This window comes from Athene noctua, chromosome Z (assembly GCF_965140245.1).
Source record: "Athene noctua chromosome Z, bAthNoc1.hap1.1, whole genome shotgun sequence".
Classification (NCBI taxonomy): domain Eukaryota; kingdom Metazoa; phylum Chordata; class Aves; order Strigiformes; family Strigidae; genus Athene; species Athene noctua.
Window position 1 is genome coordinate 11648983 of NC_134077.1, and position 19443 is coordinate 11668425.

Below are 19443 nucleotides of genomic sequence, written 5' to 3' on the forward strand. Positions count from 1 at the left end.
TTAGTTTAACTGGAGATTAATTGGTGGAGATTAACTAACTGGTGTATGTCCCAGGAAGCACGTGGGAAAACTCTTTGCTGTACAAATGTTTTATCAACTTGCGGCAAATGTTTATCCCACTTTCTGAAATAGTTTTACAGAGCTCATGGCAGAAAGCTGGTCTATTAACTTTTGTTCCTCTCCTTCTTCTCTTTTTTTCTTCACAGAAGGAGGTAGAGGAGAGCTCCAGGTTGTACATGTTGTCCCTTGTAACCAGCATCTCTTTCTGAATCTCCTGTGTGTGCATGCCTTGTCTTCATGTAGCCAATTTGCTCCCACTGAGGCGCCAAGATTCAGTTTAGCATGTTATGGTTGTCAGAGGAATTGTTAACACTGTGTATGAGTTAAGAGTCTGTTCAGTGTGTATTACCTTGTTCAAAGAGGAAAACATGAATACTTGGAGTGATCTCCTCCCTTCAGTGCTCTGTGGGGTGTGTATAATGTGCACAGGCACCACATTAGCAGAGTACAAATTGTTTATCTTGTATTTTCCAGTCTTCCTCTTTATGAATCTTGTTTAAACAAAGTATTTCCTCATTTTTCCTCAGTTGTGTTATTTCATTCCAGCTTTCTCTGGTTCATACACTTACAGTAATTACAGCCAAAAGTACTATGGGCTATAATACTGAAATTAAGGAAGACTATGGATGCTGGGAGGTGTCTGCTGCAGGTCCTGTGCCTTTATATCTAGCTTCAGACTGCTCTTTGCATTGAGCAGGGCTGTGTGCCCCATGGAAAGGGCAGGACTTGTCCCTTAATACCTACAGCTATTGCCTCTCCACTCATGGACCAGTTGCCTCTCAGCTTATCACCCTGTGGGCAACAGGTAACTCCTTCGCCATAAGAGGATCCGCAGAATGTTTTTGACAACCGCTGTGTAACATCTTAGTTTGTGTTTACAACTGTACCTCATATAGAGAAACTTCTGGCTCTTGGGTTCTCAACTGTTTTATTTTCTTGAATCTATGCGGTGTGGATTCAGTGCCTGATGTGCTTCTGCCTCTCCCCTAGTTGTATGAATCGGGTTAAATCCAGCTTCCTGGAGTAGGCTGAATGTTTCATGGCTTTTGGGCCTCCATGCAGATCTCATCCATTTGAGTTTGATAAATTTGCATTTCTAAGCTTTCTTGGCTCATGTGTCAGCAGTTTGCTTTTTCAGGAATGCAGAGATAACTGGTGTGAAAGAGTGGGGTCAAATTCTGTCCTCTTCTGGCTTCAGTGCAAAAACACTGCAGTCTCCTTTAAGCTGCTTATCCGGCAGCTGGAAAACTGGTACTGAAAGGTACATCAGGTGGAAGGAGCTTCCTTTGGGGCCCTTCAGTTATTATTTAAATGGATGCTGTTGCAGAACACAGTGAATTTAAAATAATCCCTTGCCTTGTTGCAGCTTTGGAATCCATGTAGAACGTAGTATACTTGAGTCAATGAAGATATTGAACCCCAAGACCAAGTCATTTAATTGGGTTGGTTTAGCCCAGTCTGATTCTGCTAATATCCTTAAAGAAATTATCTAATTAGGCATGACCAGAATTTTAATTTAGGCAGTGAAACAGTTGCTCCTTATTTTAGCTTGATTCAGATTAATCTATAGCTAAATTGAGGTTCTTGAGGTTTTATAATGAAGCAGGGTATTTGAAAACAAGTTAGGATGATTTTCAAAACAAAAAGTCATTATTGATTTTTTTTCTTATCTGTTTAAATAAAGCAGCTTTCCATGCTTTACATCAGTTTTTTTTTATCTAAGAAGATAATGTGCTAGACAAAATACTTAAACGTGGTGGAAAGTTACATTGTTAGAAATCCTTTTATGTGGAGAGATGGATTTATATGGCGAGGGCTAACAGATCTGGGAATGTTCTTCCTTTTCCTTATGCTGCTTCAGACTTGGTGATGTTTGTATATTTTTTTAAATGTGTTTTTGTCCATTTTATGGACTTTCTATGGTCTTTCTCTTCTGCAGAAGTACATAATTGTTTGTTCTGTCCATTAAAACATCTTGTTTATGAGATAAATTGTGAAATCTACAAACTGCGGTTCAGTTAAATGACTTCTGAAATTACTCGTAAGCCTAGTTGCTGCTTTTCCTGAGTAAGCAAAACTTCTATTAGTTTCCTTTTTAGGCTTCACTAAACATTGCCATCTGTATGACTGAATACTGTGCCATAAATGATCATGTCTGTTGACTTGTTTAATCTAGGGTATTAAATTTATGCTACTCTGTCACTGGCATTATTATGCTAACTGGTTCTTAGTTGATAAGAAACTTTAATTACTTGGAGAAGACCTTTCAGAAATTGATTCCAGCATGTGTTACTGGGAGTGAATATACCGCATTACTAGGGGTGACAAGCACTTTCCCAACTGAAGGTATTTGTTGGACAGTAGATGTAGAACTGTCATCCATCAGCATCAGAAATAAAAAAAAAAGAATAGAGATGTGATGAGCTGTTTTGCTTGCATGTTTGCTTGTCCATCTTTTCAGTGCTGCTTTATGTGCTTACTGGATACTTTTTTTAAAAAAATATATATATATTTTAGATTCAGACTGGTCTGGCTGCTTTGAAGGAGAGATCAAGTGACAGAGCTGTGCAAAGAAATGAAGCATAATCCAGCAAAACACTTTGTGACATAAAACCATGTGGATGCCTAGGTGTTAAACGGGTCTACTTTCCCATTGCCCTCTCGTTTTTGGGGGGAAGGACTAAAACTTTCACAGTTGTTACAGTTTTCTCATCTGCCTGTCATTTCTTCTGCTTGCCCAGGCTCTAAGCAAACCAGACTATTGTCATGGGCTGAACTCAAGCAGATCCATGGCTAGTGACAAGACCCAGAGCAGCTGAGCCCTCCTATGTCCTGGTGGGAGTGCTGCCTTCAGAGGGTGGGAAACTCCCCAGCTGCAACAAATCCATATAAACAGCATTGCTCTTTGCCTTCTTTAAATGAAGAGAGATATATGAAGTGTTCCTACCCACAACAGTGGTGTAAACTATGGACTGCTTTGTTTAACTGGCACTCCCTGAGGTGTCTGGACCCTGTTAACCCTCATGCCAACACTTGCAGGTAATGCAGCCTCTGGTTCTTTTGACTACGTATGTCAGTGCAACAAGGGACTGCAGAGGGCTTCTTGGTGACTGCAAGCCTTCTGCCACTGTGTGACATTGTGCCATTGCCTCATATATAAACTGCCTGATTTCCTCCTTTAAAACTGGTTGGGTTTGGTATTTGCTTCTCCTTTTGAAAGGCTACTGCAGAACTGTCATGGTTAGACACCTTTGAATTTTCATCTGTTTATATTTCGCCACAGTTCTTCTTCCATGCAGTATGTTCTCCTGTCTACTGAATAAGCACAGAAAAAGGTTCTTTTTGCTAGAGTAAGCAAGCTTTCCTGTTCTCCCCCTATAGTATTGTGTTTACATCCTCATGCTGCTTTTGCCATTTTCCTTTGTGAATTCTTTTTACTTTGATATAGAATAAAAAAATTGTATATGCCTTTCTGAAGGAGTCTTGCCAGCACAGTACAGAGGTATTTATGCTTTTATTTCTATGGAGACATTTCACTGGACATACTCTGTGGATGATGTTCTCTCCTCACATGCCCGTATCATAGTGACTCATGGCCAAAGTGATGACTGGTCCGTTGTCACGTGCTTTTCTCCACCAAGGAACACCTTGTATGCAGTCAAATTCACAGCAGGCTTTGGGGCTCTGACCTTGTCATTTGTACAATGTTTAGTCCTCTGTTGTTGCAGTCTTCACTTCACAAAGAAAGAAAGTTCTTTCCTTTGGGCATCTGAGTTCTATGTCAGTAATTCTCCTGTGTTTGTCATTGGCGGATTTGATCAGCAGATCCTACTTACTCCCACTTACTTCCTTATTGTGTTGTCCATGGCTGGCTCAGTTACAGTTACTTGTTTACCCACCTTAAAGCTCCCCATCCAGCCTTATTAACATCACATAGCATTGCATCAAAAATTTTTTTGTTAAAATGAAAATTCAGTTGATAATTCATTTTACAGTCTAAAGAAAAATGATGGCTTTGTCAAACAAAGAAAGTACATTTTCAAAACTGGTGTGCCTTGTATTGTATTTTTTCCCCTGTTTTCTGATTGTGTCTATGTTGATTCTTTCCTTCATGTTTGCTTTGCTCTGAAGCCTTTCAAGTTACTGAAGCCAATAATGAGCCTATGCTAGTCTAGATCACATTCCTTCCCCACACACTTTAACTGTGGGTACCACACTGACTCTTCTGTGGTCTCAAGTCATCAGCCCATGGATGATGGATGTCAGGTGCTGGTTCTCTCAGCATTTTCTCAGAGAGAACGTTGCCTGAAGCAAATTATCTCTTTGCTTTCAGCAGGTGATAGCCCCTGTTTCCACACAGCCATCACTGCCTTGCCCCTGCATCAATATTGTCCCTTAGTCAAAGCTTTCTTTTCTTTTGTGCTGTTGTGCCCAGATGATTTTTAATCTTGACCCTAGAGAAGCTCTCTTTCTCTTCTCTTTTTTTTTTTACATGTCCAAAAGTCTTGGCAAAAGTCATTAAAATAAATGAGCAGAAGTACAGTTTATCTGGACTCTTGGCAGTTTTTACTTGTCATGTCTCAATCTGGTTAATGATGGAGGTTTGTTTCCTGTTGGTGGTTTCTGCCCATCCCTGCATCCACACTCCTGGCTGTTCTCTGTTGACACATGGTTGCCTGTAAGAAATGGTTATTGCTCAGTTAGGTAACAGCTTTCCCTGAATTTTTTTTTCTGAACAGAGTTCTTGATGGTTTTGTGGTGTCCAGACTGCAGTATTGCCCATGCTATTTCTAGTCTGTTAATGTCTCAGATATTGGCCGCTTACATTTAGCGTTTCTCAGATAAACTGATTGAAAACCCTGTTGGAGTAAGTCCTTTAACCAGTATATGTTGCCATGTTTCTGTGTGTTATTCTCAGTCGTTCACTACAGCTGAATTGGCTGGTGTCAAGCTCAGTTCAGCACAAAACATTGTTCCATTTTAGGATTGCTTTCTAGCCACGGCTCTTTCAAGAGTTCAAAGGCAAAGGTAGAGGTGTCCTACTGAAGGATCTGGTTGCACTTGCTTCATGAAATCTTCTCTTTTGACCAGCAGTTTATTCAGATCCTTCCAGAGGAAATGCAGGTTTCAGGCTGAGGTGTTTTAGAAGCCCAGCTTGGAGTGGAAGTGCGTAGAGCACAATCCCTGCAGGAGCCTGGTGTGCTGCTCTGGCTGGGGGGGAGATGTGCACCTGGGCTGGACCATGGGTCTGCACTCCTGCCTGCTCTGCAGGCCTGTGTGGTCACGTAGAAAAACTGGAGTGTCCATTCAGTTATGGATAATGTCATGTTCATGCCTGTTTAAAAATAAAATAATAAAATTTATGTACTCTGCAGATCTGCCTATTCCTGGAGTTGTAGGACTAATAAATAAAAAGTTCGGACTTTTGCTGCCGTACAAGTTAAGACCTCAAATAGAAACTTGTTTTCCTTTGTTATTTCTGCTCTTCTTGGGAGACCCTGTCTGTCATCTGTGAACAACCTGAGGTTGCACAGCTCACCCAAAGTACAGGACAAAAAAAGAATCTTTCTTGAGCCCTTTTTTCTTTTATCTTGCATAAAACTGGAACTTATTTACTGGTGGATACTTTATTGTTATTCTCAGGTTGTGAGTCCCATGATTGGGAAATACTTTTCCACCGTGTGCAAGTTGCAGCCTCTTTATACTCTTGCTAGACATGATTATCTGAGGTTGCAGTGTTAGCTATTAGTGGTGTGTCTTGCTCAGTCCTGTTTGAAACCAGCTTTTCTTTCAGGAACTGCAGGAGAATATGTGAACTGTAAGCGGGAGCAAAGAGGTTTCCAGTTATAGGTAAACCATTTTCCCCTTATCCAAAACCTTTTGTTTCCTCCAGGTGCATTGCAAGTGTTTAAGCACTTCTCAGCTTTAATCAGTCCGCTGATGATTTTGAAAGAAACAAAACATCACTCCATAAATACTCTTCTAATCTGAACACAAGAACATGGTTTGAATTAAAGAATATGAATTCTTATATTTGCAGTCTGGTGTTTTTCCATCATACTGTGAGACCCCAGTTCACCTACAAACATCATACAAGTGATGGCCTTTGTTTGACACCTGTTGGAAGTTCAATACTTGCATCTGAATAGGTGGAGCTGCAGTGGGACCTCCCCGCTTAGGGGGCTAAAGAGTGTTTGCACGTGAGCATGAACAAAGCTCACAAGTGTTTGTACAAAGTTCTTCATGTTGATCAGTCATTTGTGCATTTCATACAGGTGCTTTTAGTTTATAACATCTTCATTATGACCGTGCTCATGTAAGTGGTGACCTGTAGTAACAGGAGCTCTCCAATAACTCATGTTTTTGTTGGGTTGAAAAAAAAAAAAAAAAAAAAATTGGTCTTTGAGATTGCCTCTTCAAAGAGTAGGTACACTGAACAGGCTCTTCAGGTTCCAGTGGTAGGTGTTCAATGAAATCGCATAGCCTGGCTGTGTCTGTATGACTTGTCCTGACATGTTGGTCATCAGAGGTGCTTGGATGAGTTTCTGTATGCATTTGCCTGCATGCAGTGTGGTCTGTTATCATTCCTCAGAATATAATCTGAATACTTTTTCTAGTGTTTTCAGAAACTAATTTCATATTGTTCCTTTCCCCCATTTAAGGGTCAAGATGAGGCTGATCCATCAAAACCACCCTGGCTCAAAGGAGGGTAAGTGGTATTCTGACACCTTGTTTCCCTGTAATTACAGTGTACTTTGAGGTCTCTCATTCAACCTAAGTAAAAACAGCACTTGTGATATTTTTAATGTCAGGAAAAATCAAGTGCCCATGCCTCACTTAGAGTGAGGCTGCTTTTGTATTTCAGTCTCCTCTTAAACAGCTGGAGATGGGCTGTGCAGCTCTTCAGGAGATCTGTCGTTAAGAACAAGGTTGTAGTTGCAGTGTATAATCTGTAACATGATGGTGGCAAGTGTTTATTGCAGCAGTGTTAAATAATCCTTGCTGAGCACCACAGCAAGGTGGATGAGATCCTTTTTCCTGAATCAATCCCTGATGGCACCAGGGAAGGGAGAGAGTAGCTCAGAAAGATTGCTGTGTCTTTTGCTCTTAGAAGAAAATAGCTTTGGGAAAGTCTTCTGTCTTTGCAGTGATTCCTATGGTTATTGTAGTAGTCAAAACTGCAGTCACTCTGGAAATCATTGCAGTTTGTTACTTTTTTTAAGCAGTGATCATCATGCCTCTTCTGCGCAGGGGAGAGCGAGAGGTCATGCGTTCTCTCCACAACATGCTACTCGCAGCAAATGAAGCAGACAAATTCTGGTTGTGTGTAATTTCAGTATGATACTCTGAATAATAGGTGCCAGCATGGTAGCTTCCCTAGAATCCTCTCTGGAAAAAAAAAAAAAAGACAATTGCACATTTTAAAAGCTGCTAGGTTATGTGCCTTGTACATGATTAGGGTGATAGGCTTTGGTTTGGCACTCATTAGGAGCTGACACAGCAGCAGATTTGCACTGAAATCTCAGCAAGAGGTTGGCTTGTTACATGTGTAAGTTAATTCTCATACTACTGGCAGAAGCTTCCCTAATAAAGCACAAAGTTAAATTGAAGGCTTTATTATACAGCTTTCTGCTTTTGGAGTCCATTGTTCTGCGATGTCGGTATTCCCACAAAGCGTCCTCCACACCTGTGCAGATGCCTGGTGCTGCCTAGCAACCCTGTGCTTTCCTGAGAAGCCTGGGACTTGACTGAGCAGGCTGCTGGAGAACTGACAGCAGGAGCCAAAGACAGTGATTTATTCTAACTATAAACAGCACCTTTTGCCTGCTTTAACAAGAAGACAATGTACTGAATTTATTGGTTCTCACACATGAAATGATTTCCCCGCCTGGAAGATGAATACACATTACAGTCCTGAAATCCTTACAAATGTGTTTTGTCAATTGAAGGCAATGTTTGCTCTAGTCTGTAATTTTTTCCCATTCTGTGCAACATATAACAAAACAGTCTGGCTAATGTAGATTTGACAAAGTTCAGTTTATTCACTGTATCCCCACATGCAAGGGGTTTCCAGAAAAGGTGGTTATGGGAGGTGAACCTTTAATTCCACTGTTAAACACATTGTGGCTTACTAGCCACAAAGTGTATTAAAGCATTTATGTTTGGAGTTTTCTCATGTGAAGGTTAGAGTAGTGGTGTCCTTTGAAGGAAGTAATCATCTTCTGTCATTGCAAACCATCTTTCTTTGCTTAAATTTTCAAGATTTAATGGAAGCATCTGTGTGATAAAACTTGTATTAAAAGATGAATACATGCTCCAAGCTATTTTCGTTTTCAGCATAATGCAACAGTAGTTCCCTGTCTGTAATCACTGATTTTGGAGAGATAGCTTCAAAAAAAAGTACAATTGGTATTATGGATCAGTCTCTCGGTGTAGTATCGTATTTCTGTATATTTTATTTATTAGTGTAAATCATCTTCTCACACAGAAATGCTATTCACTCCTCAATACAGTGCTCCATAATAATGCTATAAATATTACATGGATTGCAGAGGAGAGTTACCCTGTTACATATAAAGCTGCAGTGTGCATATTTGAGGCACTGTCAGTACTTCTGTCTGTGCAAACACTGTAATTTTGTTAAGTGAAGTAGAAATTGTACTTAAATAAACAGGCTGAGGTAGCTGAAAGCAGAAGCTGAACAATTTTTAAAATTAAGAATTGTTGCTGAAAATTTTTAATAACAAACTAAAAGCAGGTCATCTTGAGTGTACAACTCTGGGTACTGGTATACCTCTTTTCAGTGGCAAATACAAGCATCTTTCAAATACGCTGCTTTTCTTGTCATTCTGGCTTACAACTGGTTCTGTCATAAACCTCTGTCTATCATAAATATTTTGCAACAAACCAGGTTGCAACTAGATATAATTCTCAAGTACAATAAGTTGTTTAGGCTCATCTTGAATTTATAAAACATGCAATTTTAATGTTTTTCTTTACTGGGAAATGTCAAAGTATCACAGTTTCCTTTCAACTGGATTAGAAGAAAAATAATCACTGGAAATCGTGCAGAAAAGATGCGTAAATTCCCAGCTGTACCATTGACTTTTAGCAGGAGCGTTGACTCTGGAGTTTTACTTGTGACCATTTTGTTGCATCTTTTCGGCTTACAGACTCTCCCTTTCTATTTTGCATATGCTTTCGTAGTTCAAGTGATTTGACACAAATCTTTGACTCAAAACTTACCAATACGCTGTGTTGTGGCTCAAATAATGCTGGAATTCTTGTCATCATCTGGGTAGTCTTCTATGACACCTATTTAACCCCAAAACAGTATTACTAGTATGGGAAAGGGTTTGTAACATTAGGGCAGCAGATAAAATACCATGTTTGATCGCAGTAAGACTGTTCTTATTTCTGATAATATAAACACTTTATGCAGATATTTCCTGGTGTGTGTCAGATTTTTCTATAATAAGCCAGAAGGGTTTATTGCAGTGTAACTTGGCCAAAATTTTTTTATGGAATTCTCTATTGGAAGTGAGGGTAGCCTCTAGCAAAAACAATGTGTAGCCTCGCTGTAAGGATTTACAGCATTGGAAAACTGTTCTCATTCTTGGCCAAAGATTCCAATAGTTTTAATTAAGTGCTGTAAATCTCCACCTTTCTCAGTCCGAGTTTGTCTTCCATTCCCAGCTGTGAGGTGTAGCTGTCGCAGCTGACTGCGGGTGGTTTGCGTTCGCTGTGTAGGAGCACAGAGAGCCGTGCATGGTGATGCGGTGCAAATGTGACTCATGCTGCATGCAGAGCCGACGCAGTTCGCGCAGCTACACGTGACTGCTCACCTTCCCACCAGCCTTGTTCAGCCAGCAGCAGCTGTCAACTCAGCCGTGGCTCGGACATGTCACCCTCCTACGCACTGTCAAAAGAGTCAATTTTACCATTACATTGCTATAGCGTGTTTTGGTGTGTAATAGACTGTTTCCCTCTTATTCACAGCTTTGTGCTAGGCTGTGCCATGACATCTTTGTCCATCCTAGAGCATGGTTTGTTATAACATAGGTTTGGTCACCCTGCATGTTGTTTTTCTTTTGGCTGTATTCAAAGGGCGTTTGAGTATGTCCTGCTTGTTGAAGGGTGCAGGTTGCCTCTTGTCACTTACCAGCCTCCCAAATTTCATGGCATGTACAATTTTGTAGTGGCAATTTGTTTTCCTAGATTGTTTTAAAGAGTAGCTCCATGTGTGTCTTTAATTGCAGTAAGAACAGTTTGACCCGTACTCCCTTTCCTGTACTTACAGTGTCCTAAAGCATTTCAGCTGGGTGTGGTGTCACAAATCAGCAAAATACTCAGGTTAAAAGTGCCAGCCATTTTATGATGTAACTGCAAAAAGGTGTAAGCCAGCATGGTATGGGGTTAAAAAAAAAAAATGGCTAAGGACAGAGTAGTAGAGGTTTCCTTCAGAATCTCTGTAGCCAAGAAAAAGACCTCAGGAAACAGATTCTTAGTGTTAACAAGGCACAAGAGCAACGTGGAGATGGGGAAGTTGAGTGAGACACAGAGGAGCTGTGGGTTTTGCCTGTGAGCTGGGTGCTCATTGCAGGGAAGGAGTCACATCGCAGGCCTGCTCTTGAGTTCTTATGAGGAGCAGCTGAGGGAACTGGGGGTGTTTAGTCTGGAGAAGAGGAGGCTGAGGGGAGACCTCATCGCCCTCTACAGCTCCCTGAAAGGAGGGTGCAGAGAGATGGGGATGAGTCTCTTTAACCAAGTAACAAGCAATAGGACAAGAGGGAATGGCCTCAAGTTGAGCCAGGAAAAGTTTAGACTGGATATCAGGAAGCATTTCTTTCCAGAAGGGGTTGTTGGGTGTTGGAATGGGCTGCCCAGGGACGTGGTGGAGTCCCCATCCCTGGAGGGGTTTAAGAGTAGGGTCACAGAATCAACTAGATATGTCAACCCGACTCTTAAACAGAAAATCCCTGGAGGTGTTTAAGAGTCAGGCTGACATAGCGCTGAGGGATATGGTGTAGTTGGGAACTGTCAGTGTTATGTTAGTGGTTGGACTGGATGATCTTCAAGGTCTTTTCCAACTTAGACAATTCTGTGAGTTTGAGATGAATAGGATTGGTGCAGTGTAGAGAAATGTGTGCTCAATTTCCAACCTTAGCAAAAGCGTTATCTTAAGGCCTTACACGTTGATGTAGCTGATTTACTGGGGGCCTTTAGCTGAATTAACAGACCTTCTTCAAGCATAGGCTTACCTCCATGTGGCATTACCGGTGAACAGCAGGATCCAGATACAATTATTTGAGTAATGGCCCTTGTGCTCCATGGCCTCTTATACCAGCAAATGGCAGCTCTTGTGTGTAGACGTCTGCATGGGTTGAAATGTGGAGGATCATAAACGGTCCCTTTTGTAGAAATAATCTCCTTTCTCCTCAGATGTGAGGTTTTTCCTAATAATTATACGGACCTCGAGGGCCAGGATTAAGTATGTTCTAGCCTTGAATCAGATGAGGGGCAGCAGCATCCTGCCTCTGGGCTGTCCACTTTGACATGCTCCCTCCCAGACATAGACGCCAGGCAGGAACATCTGGATTGTTGCCTGTGAAAAAGATAAACATTTAATCGTTTTTAGTGTTAACTTTACACTTAAGTATAATCTTCTGGCTTATTTTGCTTCCTCTAGTAAAGCATCTCCCTCTCCACTCCCCCAACCCTAAATTAATTAAATAAAAAGAAAGAGGATGGAAAAAGACTAGAGACAGGATGTTTTCAAGTTTCCAAAGTCTTTCCTGCAGTGATGTTCCATGTCAATAGTAAAAGAAAAAAATGAGCTCTCCGTCATGTACAAAAGGTACTTCTGAAAGCAGAGGCCTGTGGCTCAGTTACCACAGATGAAGCTATGTGTGAGTTCTGCTGGTGGGTATCACTGCCAAATCTGTGCACCACAGAAGCAGTGGGGATAAGGCTGCCTTCGCCCATCATGCTGGCAGCAGTGACTCTGAAGCACTGGCTGCCCTGCAAGCATGTGACCAACCTACTCTGAGCTTGCTCAGACCTCAGAACTGAGAATGGGAAAATGAACTTTTTCCAGTGTGTTAACAACTTTGGTTTATTATTAAGTTTCATATGCAGTGAACTGAGTCTTCCTGTTCTCATTGACCATGATATTAGCAAGGAGATTGATGTTTTAAGAAAGTTTTTTGGTCTTTTTAATGTCTCTCACTGCTGGTGAGATTTTTAATTATTTTTTTTCCTCCTGAATTTCCAGGCCTGCAGGTGGTCTCTATGGCATCGATAGCATGCCTGATCTACGCAAAAAAAAGCCAATCCCACTTGTCAGTGATCTGGTAAGAGATTTGTTTTTCTTCTGCCACACAGCCATTAGTGCAGGTGGCTTTACTTTTTGACATATGGTAACGTTCATTGTCACTTCAAGAAGCTGAAGGTTCTCTGTTTTGCTAAATTAATTCTTACAGTAAAGGGTTAGGAATTGTGCTTGGAAAAATCTCAGTGAGAATGAGTTACGGTTTTGTAGACAGTTTCATTCATTTGGCAGAATTAAGACGTTTTTCGTGTTCTTTTTCCTTTTTACTCTGCACAGAATATTTGATTATTTTTAGGTCTGCATTATTTTTAAATGTTTTCCTAAAAATCACATACTTTAAGGAAAGTTACAATGTCCATGTGAGGTTTGGCAACTTACCAGAAGATCGGAATTTCAGAGGATAGATAAATGAGCATATGTGCTTGGATTTTTAAAGCAATTTGCAATGTTGTCAGTAGGCTTCTGCACTGAGGAAGCACAAGAACCAAGCAAGTAATGAGGACAAGTTTCATATGCTTGTGTGATACGGTGAAATGAGGCTTCTGTGGGACAAATGGGTTTTTGTTGGCTGTGTTCAGTACATGTAGCGATTTCATACTTGGGAGAGATGTTCTAACAGCTGAAAGACCATAGTTTCCATTTCCTATAATTCATGTGAAAAGATGCATGAAATTCTCTCTGTCGGTTTATGCATGGGAAGCTTAATATGTGTCTTACTAACTGCTTGTATCTCAAATCTTTGCAACAGTGGCATTAACTTGTGTTACTTCCTTTGTATGCTTTCATTCTCTCTCCACAGGCCATGGTAAGTGGAGCTGAAGACTATCCACCAAGTCTTCACCAGAAACAAAAAATTATTTTACCTTATTTTCCCTCCACTTCTTTGCTTTTTATTTTGAACCTGCAGTATTGCAGTGCATGCGTATCCAGCACTCCGTCCTTCTCCATCACTGATGGAATGAACTTTTTCAGTCTGTCTTCAAACTGCATGAAGCAGAGCATAAATCGAAATTTCTCGTAGGGTTTCATGATTTCAAAGCAAGTGTTGCTAGCTTTTAATTTCCTTTTCTGCCTTCATCTAGCTGGAGTGGCTTACTGAAGAAATCCTTTGTATGCCAGTGTGAGGTGCTGCAAAGGCACTGTCTTGTGCTCCAAGACGGCAGAACTTAATGTTGGCATGATGGAAAAGAGGCTGTTCATTGTGTTCAGTGATGGCCAATGAATGTGATATACCAGCACCTTCAAACCTGTGCTCCCAACCCACTCTGTTCTTCTTTTTATCCTGTTTATTTGTAACCCTTTCACTGTCATGTCTGGGGGTGTTGTGCATGTTGTAAAACTGATGAAATAATCTCCTTTTGGATATGAATGAAGTTAGATATAGATGAGCGAATATCATGTAGTGGCCTTAGGCAATAGCAGAGTCACCATTGCTACCAGAACATAGAAGTGGAGATGTGAACCCAGGTTTCATTGACAGTTCTTACCAGAGAAACAAATAAAATTTTACAGCAGTGAGACTGGTTGTGGGCAGATAGAAAAAAGTTGGAAATCTTTCAGAATATGCATTTTGACTCCTGAGATGTGAGCTATCATTTAAGAAACCAACTTGAATGTAATAGACTGCTGGTTTGGTGTCTGGCGTGACAGAGTTCCCTTGGTCACATCTCTGGCCATGTAGTGCCAGTGCATTTCTGAATATTGGTGGTGAATAACAAACTTTCTTCCTTCTTAGTCACTGGTTCAGTCCCGGAAAGCCGGAATTACCTCAGCAATGGCCACTAGAACATCTCTCAAAGATGAAGAGCTGGTAAGTGGGAGGGCTGCTTGGCTTCTGTTAACTTTTAGTAAGCAAATTAAGGGAATTTGGCTCTTTGGGATGCAGAGACAGCTTCACAGATGTCTAAAAATATAGATGCAAAGCTTCTTGTATCATTTGTTTAAAGAAACCAAACATGTAAAAAATAACATACAATGTGTCAATATGGTCCTGAAAAATGTAATCTTACCATTTCTTTCTGTGCTATCTACCATGGGGAACAGTGTGTGAAACTTGCTTTATTCAAGATATTCCTCATCCACAATTCTTTTCTTCCATCTCCTCCACTTTTTTAAATGCCTGGAGAAACATTTTTGGAAGGGTGTCCTCTGCTGCTGCTTGTAAAAGTTTGATAAATTTGGCTACCTCAAATGTGTAAATTTATTGCACTGCTCATGCCTTTTCCCTTAAAACTCATGTGTTAACCAGCAAAAATAGGTTCAGTCACCTTCTTTGGATGTTGGTTTATGTGTGCTCTTGCCTTTCAGAAATCTCATGTCTATAAGAAGACCTTGCAAGCCTTAATTTACCCCATCTCTTGTACAACCCCACACAACTTTGAAGTGTGGACAGCCACAACTCCTACCTACTGCTATGAATGTGAGGGGCTGCTGTGGGGTATTGCACGGCAGGGAATGCGCTGCGGTGAATGTGGAGTCAAGTGCCATGAGAAGTGCCAAGACTTACTCAATGCTGACTGCTTACAGAGTGAGTAGTGGCCAGTGGAGTGCAGCTGCTCTAAAAGTGTTACTAGAGCTTTCCTAAATGCATAGGTGATAGTTCAATGACCAGTGAAACTGCATTTATTAAAATGACTGTGTATTTTCTGAAAAGGTGCCATGGGACTAAAGCTACCCCCACTGCCCTGTGGATGCAGACAGCTCCACTGACACAGGACTTCTTCATAACACCGTGTTTGATGTAATTGAACCTTTAAAAGAAGGTTTAATTTTTGACTCTTTCATATCTATTTGTTTTTTTGTTTTAGCCCATGTAACATATTTAATTTCTCTGTGTCAGCTCAGGTGGTGTGTTTACTAACATATCCGGCATAGAGGAGAGGCAGTGGACTGTGTGGATAGGGTACTAGGCTGGATATTCTGACTTCTGTTCTGTCCCTCCTGCCCTGGTACCCCAGTCAGGTTGCTTGTTTCAACCATCAGCCTGTTAGTTTAAGCTTTTCAGAGCAGAATGGGATTCCTGCTTAGGGGATAGAGTCCCCAGACTTAGCTCAGATCCTCTGGATAAAGTGCAGGTTGGCAAGACACTTTGTCTTTTTAACAGTTGGGTCTCATGGCTGAATCACTCTAGAGACCTGAGGCTGAGTCAGCAGAGATGATGGGTTGGATAGGAAAGTGTTGAGAGCATGGACAATATTTCATCTTCCTATTAGCGTTTATGTTTATTTTGTTTGTTTGTTTGTTTTTTTCTACTGTGTTCAAAAACTAAGCCCTCTCTTCAAAGAGCTGTGACCACTGAATAAATGAGACCTTACAAAAACAGTGGAGAAATTTAAAAGGAATTTGATTAAAGAAAAAGAGAGACAAAAAGTATTGGTTTAGGCATCTGGCTTGGTCCACTTATTTTTATTTTCTTGTAAAACATTTTCATAATTTGGTCTCAGATTTATGTTCCTTCTTGAGAGCAAAATATCTTACTCTAAATGGAATAGAAACTTCTGCCATATGTGTTAAATCTTGAGTAGGAAGGTGGGGCCGTTTCTGTTCACTCTTGCTTTTCTTGGTGTTGCAGCTTGATGGACTAAGTGTAAGCAATCAGAAAAGTTTGTGAAATATAGACTTATTTGCAAATCCACGTCAGCAATTATAGGAATGTAAATAGTCAAATCTTATATCTGCTTCAGGCTCTAGTTGTTTAGGAAAGCCAGGCTGGATGATCCAGCAAGTGATACCAGTGAAATATAGGTCATTTGTTTTTTCTTACAGCTTATCTTAACACCCCAAATGGACATTGTTTATGCTTGTATTTTTGATGTGTGCAGAGTTTTAAACCAGTCATAGTTAGGACTGGTGCTATTTGCAGTGGCTCATCTGTCAGACACAGCTGGTACTGGTGAAACATCTCTGTTCCTCAGTTGCTTAGCATTTCCAGTAAGGTCATCAGTTTTCTCACACAACTTATAGAGGACCACTTAGACTGAGGATAACTTTATTTGTTTCTGGAGTTCACCAGAACCCTCTGAGAAGTCATGATTTTCAGTACTTGAGATAAAAAGCTGCTGATATGTGCATCCAGGCTTGATTCAGTTATGTGCCCACAATGTTGCAATGGAGTTGTGATATCTCAGTATGAGGAAAATGCTATAGAGAGCAGAGGAAAATCAGGTTCATACCAGAAGCGGCAAGGAAACAGGCACAAAGCTGTTGTACAAAGCAGAGTTCATGAAGCTGAAAACAATATAATAAAACTAAATTTAAGAAATAGCTAATGACTAAGAGGACATATTCCTGCAGATGGTAGCTGTGGCTGTCCATATTCAAGAAGGGAGACATCACACTGGGATGGATACTGGAGAGAGTTCAATGGTAATGGGGAAAATATGAGACTGTCACGAGAGAGGACGGTGTGCGTTTGTTAATCTTTTAAAAGAGAAGCTTCGCAGTGTCAGAGAGAAGGACAGGAACGATGTTGTTTGAAAAAAGTAAAAATAGTCATACTAAGTCTATCCTAGTAGAATGTTTTTAAAAGGATGTTGTGCATCCCAATACAAAGGTGTAAGATGTGCGTGTAGTGCTCCTATGACTCTGGCTTACACTTACAGTTATCCGTGTTTTAAAGCCTTTCTGAGCAGTAGATGCTGTGTTTAATACCTGGCAGTGTTGGATCTGTGAATTGGTTTAATCCTTGTTTGAACCTATTTATACCTGATCTATGTTGGGGAAGAGGGAGATAAGCAACAGGGAGGAAGATGAACTGTTTAAGCTTACTGTTTGCAAAAGAAAGAATGGAATAAACTTGCTGTAAGAAAATTAAAGGTAAAAGTAGAAGACAACTTCAGTGATGAGAACAGGGAGTCTCTGGAACAGCCTCTGAAGAATAACCATGGGGGCAGGTTTTCTAATCTCTGGTTGGAATTAAATAATCTTATGCAATGTACTGTGGGATGTGATGATGGCAATAGTCTGTGCTTTTCTATGGAATAGAAGTAAAAACTGGAAATGACTCTATTTTTCATATATGGCAAAGCATTAGATAAGCACTTGTTACTTTATTCATGGGACTGCAGATGTTTGCTTTGCACGTTTCCTTCCAAAATGTAAACATAAGATACTTCAGCATGCAGAGTTAAAGAAACAGAGAAGAAACAACTGAGAGTACACTGGGTTCAGAACTTGCAAAAACATGTAGAAAGGTAAAACCCAACCAAATGAAAACTTCACCGAGTTATTTGAAAGCTGCCGAGCATCAGAATGGGGAAGATACAGAGACTGTGAGCTGGGGTTCTGTGGGGGTACCCAGTGTGAGTGTGGTAGGTATCATTGTCTGAGTTAGAGATGTGAAGGAAACTGAAGGTGGCAATTGTGTAATTAAAGGCAGAGGAAAAGTAGTTCTGGGAGATTAGGAAGATGATGCAGCCGGTGTGTGGATGTACTTGCTGCTGGGTTGGGGAAACAAATGTTATTGATACTGGAAATCTGTTAAAAGGCTTTTCAGGCAACTGTGGTTTTTGCTGTGGCATGTTCATGCTAAAATCCTTCTAGCTGGAACCCACCAGATGAGAATAAAATGGGAAAATAAAATTTATTTTTATATATGTTTGAAAAACATAGGGCTGTGCTTGAAGAATGGGGTTTCTGGGGGACGAGCAACAGTTCTAGACATCCAATAAATTCGAGACTGAACTTTCTTGTATACTGAACTCAGGAGGGATATTTTCCTCACAGAAGCTTTACTGTTGCTGTCAGTGAAAAGCCCAACATTCTCAGGACACATCTTCACTTAGGTCTATTTAAGGCTTCCAGAAAATGTTACATTGGAGTAAAATGTATTTTCAGGCTGGTAACAAGTACAATTCTATTGATTATACTTTGATGCCTCAGGATATATCTTCACTTCAGTCTGTGTAAGTCTTACAGAAAATGTTGCATTGGAGTAAAATGGATCTTCAGTCTGGTCACAAATACAGTTCCATTGTCTATGCCTTGAAATTTTGGGTAGACACCTGGGGTCTTATTCCTCAGAATCAGAATGTGCTCTTTATCCACCTTCTATCCTTCACTGTCTTTCTGGGGAAAATAAAAGGAACTCTTTACCCAAGTCTGTTAGAATGAAGTTTGGTTGTTTCTTCTGAGGCTGTTTTTCTTACCCTCTATATTTTTAAGAAACTGAGTATCTGATACAGTAAGCAAATGAGTGGGACTGTAGTGATGAAATACTCAATCAGCTATGCTTTGTTGCAATTTGAATCAAAATCCATTTGCAGACTGGTTCAGGAGGGCTGGTCCATGAATTGGCAATGTCTGAAGGGCAGTAAACTGGAATCAGTTGTGGTATGTGTACTGCAGCCATCTGGTTTATGGTTCTGTTGGCTCCAGGTTGTTTCTCTGAGGATATTCCTCTATTGTAGGTACTTAGAAGATATTACTCTGATGGTGGGGTGCTTACCTTTTTATCATAAGGTCATAAATACTTGCTCAAGAGAAGATGCTCTCTTTTTAGCCTTCTGCTGTTCTTGGAAGTACTTGAAATCTCTGCTGCATGGGTACACTTCCTTTCTTATTTGGGTGAAAATAAATGGAGGAATGTTCTTTAAAATCCTGTAGCATGCAGAACTTTTGGAAAAAGACAACTTTTATTTCTTGCCCTGAGCAATGATGTAGTACTAACTAAAATACAAGGGATCAGGCAGTGTTAGTGTCAAAGGAGGAGTAAAGATGAGGATGGATGTATAGGATAACAGGGAACAGATGCAGAGAAGTAAGCAAAATTATGAAGAGAGTGGAAGGGAAGGACATTATGCTAACAGGATCCTAGTAAAAGCGGCCTGTACAGTTCAGGGCTAGTGTTTGAAAAGCCACAGTAATCTGCTTCTGCAAGCATGTCTTGGGTTTGGGGTGGTTGGTTTTTTTTTTTGCAATGATGCTAATCTAGTCCTCGGTAGATTACAGTTAAACCTGAGAAAATAAATTGCCCTGGGCTATCAGGATCTGGTCCTCTGGAGATCTTGAAAAATGAAGAAATGTGTTCTCAAGCTTCAAACTACTGTTGAACC

At 40.5% G+C, this 19443-nt stretch overlaps 1 protein-coding gene across 13 annotated transcripts in view; it reads left to right on the plus strand.

Moving 5' to 3' along the window:
• UNC13B (unc-13 homolog B) overlaps positions 1-19443 on the plus strand; it is a 220296-nt gene that overhangs the window by 118359 nt on the left and 82494 nt on the right. For 9 of the 13 annotated variants that reach the window (XM_074932208.1, XM_074932211.1, XM_074932210.1 and 6 more), the window contains 4 exons: positions 6723-6769; positions 12335-12413; positions 14127-14201; positions 14699-14918. In XM_074932208.1, coding sequence (XP_074788309.1) covers positions 6723-6769; positions 12335-12413; positions 14127-14201; positions 14699-14918 — 421 coding nt within the window. The remainder of the gene's footprint in view (positions 1-6722; positions 6770-12334; positions 12414-14126; positions 14202-14698; positions 14919-19443) is intronic. The other 4 variants (XM_074932219.1, XM_074932220.1, XM_074932218.1 and 1 more) reach the window with 1 other exon arrangement.